The sequence below is a fragment of the Bison bison genome, unplaced genomic scaffold (assembly GCF_000754665.1).
Source record: "Bison bison bison isolate TAMUID 2011002044 unplaced genomic scaffold, Bison_UMD1.0 scf7180017864063, whole genome shotgun sequence".
NCBI lineage: Eukaryota > Metazoa > Chordata > Mammalia > Artiodactyla > Bovidae > Bison > Bison bison.
This window is the reverse complement of record NW_011494635.1, coordinates 16,167,284-16,169,343: the sequence shown is the minus strand read 5'-3', so window position 1 is coordinate 16,169,343 and position 2,060 is coordinate 16,167,284. Positions and strand designations below refer to the sequence as shown.

General features: G+C 62.9%; 1 protein-coding gene across 1 annotated transcript in view; it reads left to right on the top strand.

Annotated features, from left to right (window-relative positions):
• COL9A3 (collagen, type IX, alpha 3) overlaps nucleotides 1-2,060 on the top strand; it is an 18,916-nt gene that overhangs the window by 5,921 nt on the left and 10,935 nt on the right. The window contains exons 8-10 of the mRNA XM_010836654.1: nucleotides 331-372; nucleotides 1,500-1,556; nucleotides 1,935-1,988. Coding sequence (XP_010834956.1) covers nucleotides 331-372; nucleotides 1,500-1,556; nucleotides 1,935-1,988 — 153 coding nt within the window. The remainder of the gene's footprint in view (nucleotides 1-330; nucleotides 373-1,499; nucleotides 1,557-1,934; nucleotides 1,989-2,060) is intronic.

Sequence of the window (2,060 nt, the reverse complement as noted above, 5' to 3'; positions counted from 1 at the left end):
CCCTTGTCCCCAGGGTGCCCATCCTTAGGCCCCCCAGGCTGTCAGCCCCAGGACCCATGTCTGCATGGAGAGTCCTGGCCACACCCCAGACAGGGGCTAGGGCCAGGCTGGAGCAGTGCATCAGCTGACCCCAGCTAGTGGGGCTCAGGCCTGGGGACCGCCCCATCCCAAGGGCAGACGGTTTTTGTCATTGTCACGCACTCTGCAGAGGGGCCAGCTGGCACTGGCCACTGGGGGATGAAGGGCCCGAGCGCCTTGGTGGTCTCGCGTGGTGGGTTGTAGGGAGAGAGCATGGACGGCTGTGTCGAAGCTGGCATCTCTGTCTTCCAGGGTCACCCAGGGGTGCTTCCCGAAGGTGCTACTGATCTTCAGGTGGGCATGTGCGGCCTTTTCAAAGCCTTTTGTGGGGGTGCCTGTCTTGGTGGGAGGGGGCCCCATCTGGAGAGCACAGGAAGGCAGGGATGGGGGCTCCCTAGGAATGGGCTCAGTGCAGGCAGCACCAGTTCTGGGTGTAGCACCCCCCCACACACTGCCCTCTCCCCACCCCCACAGCCTAGCCTTGCACCATCGCATCTCCCTGGCATGCACGGTAGCGCAAATGGAAGTTAATTGAAGCAAAATCACATGTTGACCAATTCTGCTCCTCCTTGGCACAGCCAGGCTTTGCGTGTGAAGGCCAGGTTTTAGCCACGCAGGGCAAGCTTGACCGCCTCGATGGGGCAGACAGAAACTTTCAGGCTACAGTCTAATAGTTGAGCTTTGTCTCTCATGTAAGAACAGTGACTCTGGAGGCCTGGGGTTCGTGGGCCAACACCCAGCCTCCTGGAAGAAGCCATTGTAAGTTATTAAACAGAGGGCCTGGCCTGGCCCAGCTAGCCCACTGGTGCCCCTGCCGGCCCTTCTCGCCTCCACCTGTGTCCTGAGGGCTTGATGTTGGTGTCCCTGGGGAGGCTTCAGGGGGTCTTCTGGAAAGAGGAGAACGGCTGGGCCCCTGATGCTAGGGGATCAACTGGGGGGTGATGTCACTGGCTCTACCAGATGAGCTGTGGAATGATCTGGAAGCCCCCACACCAGCCCTGGGCTCGCCGAGACCCTGGGGATGCCCAAGGGTCACACACGCCTCCCTCTGGCACCTCCATGCACCACGGGGACCCCGAGCAGGGCTGGCTGCCGAGCTGTGTGATGAAGGCTCCTTTGTGAAGCCAGCAGCCACTGTGCTGAATAGCTACTTTGAACCTGTGCTGGGCCAAGACATCAGAGCTGGGTGTGTGGAGGCGGCCTCGAGGGGCTGGTGGCTGCGGCCTGGCTCTGCAGTGCCTCACTACACCCCACGGCGGTCCTGAGTGAGGCCCTGTCTCAGCCCCTAGGAGGCCCCCTAGGGGCCGAGGTCCCCTTCACCTGTGCCAAATGGCCCATCTCAGGGCCTCCATGTTCTGACCTCAGTTCCCACTCCTATTCTCTTTGACCGGGAGGGGTCTGACCACTCTGTTTCCCAACAGTGCCCGGCCATCTGCCCGCCAGGCCCCCCAGGGCCCCCAGGAATGCCAGGGTTCAAGGTGAGCAGCCACTGAGGGTTGACACAGACCCCAGCCCACCCCTACACTCCCTAGGAGGTGGCCAGGCCCCCACATGGGCAGAGGTCAGGGGGTGGTGGGGTCACAGGGCTGTTGCAGGAAGCAGTGGGGGCTGGGGTCCCACCCTGCTGGGGGTCCTTGCTGTGTCCCTGTCCCCTCAACACTGGTGACCCGCCGGGATAGGGGCATCGAGAGACAGCGTGGGGAAAGCTGGTCTCAGACCCCCACCCCAATCCTGGCCCAGCACTGCTCCTCCCACCAAGGCCTTGGTTTCCCCAGCTGGCTGATGGGCTGGGCAGGCCTAATTGTTTAGGACCGCTTGGGGGTGGGGCCATGACTGTCTGCTCACTGCTCTTTCAGGGACCCACCGGCTACAAAGGGGAGCCCGGAGAAGTTGGCAAGGATGGCGAAAAGGTAGAGGCCGGCCATGGGGTGGAACCCGGCAGGGGGGTGGGGAGGAACGGGCGCTGGGGTGGGGTTGGGGTG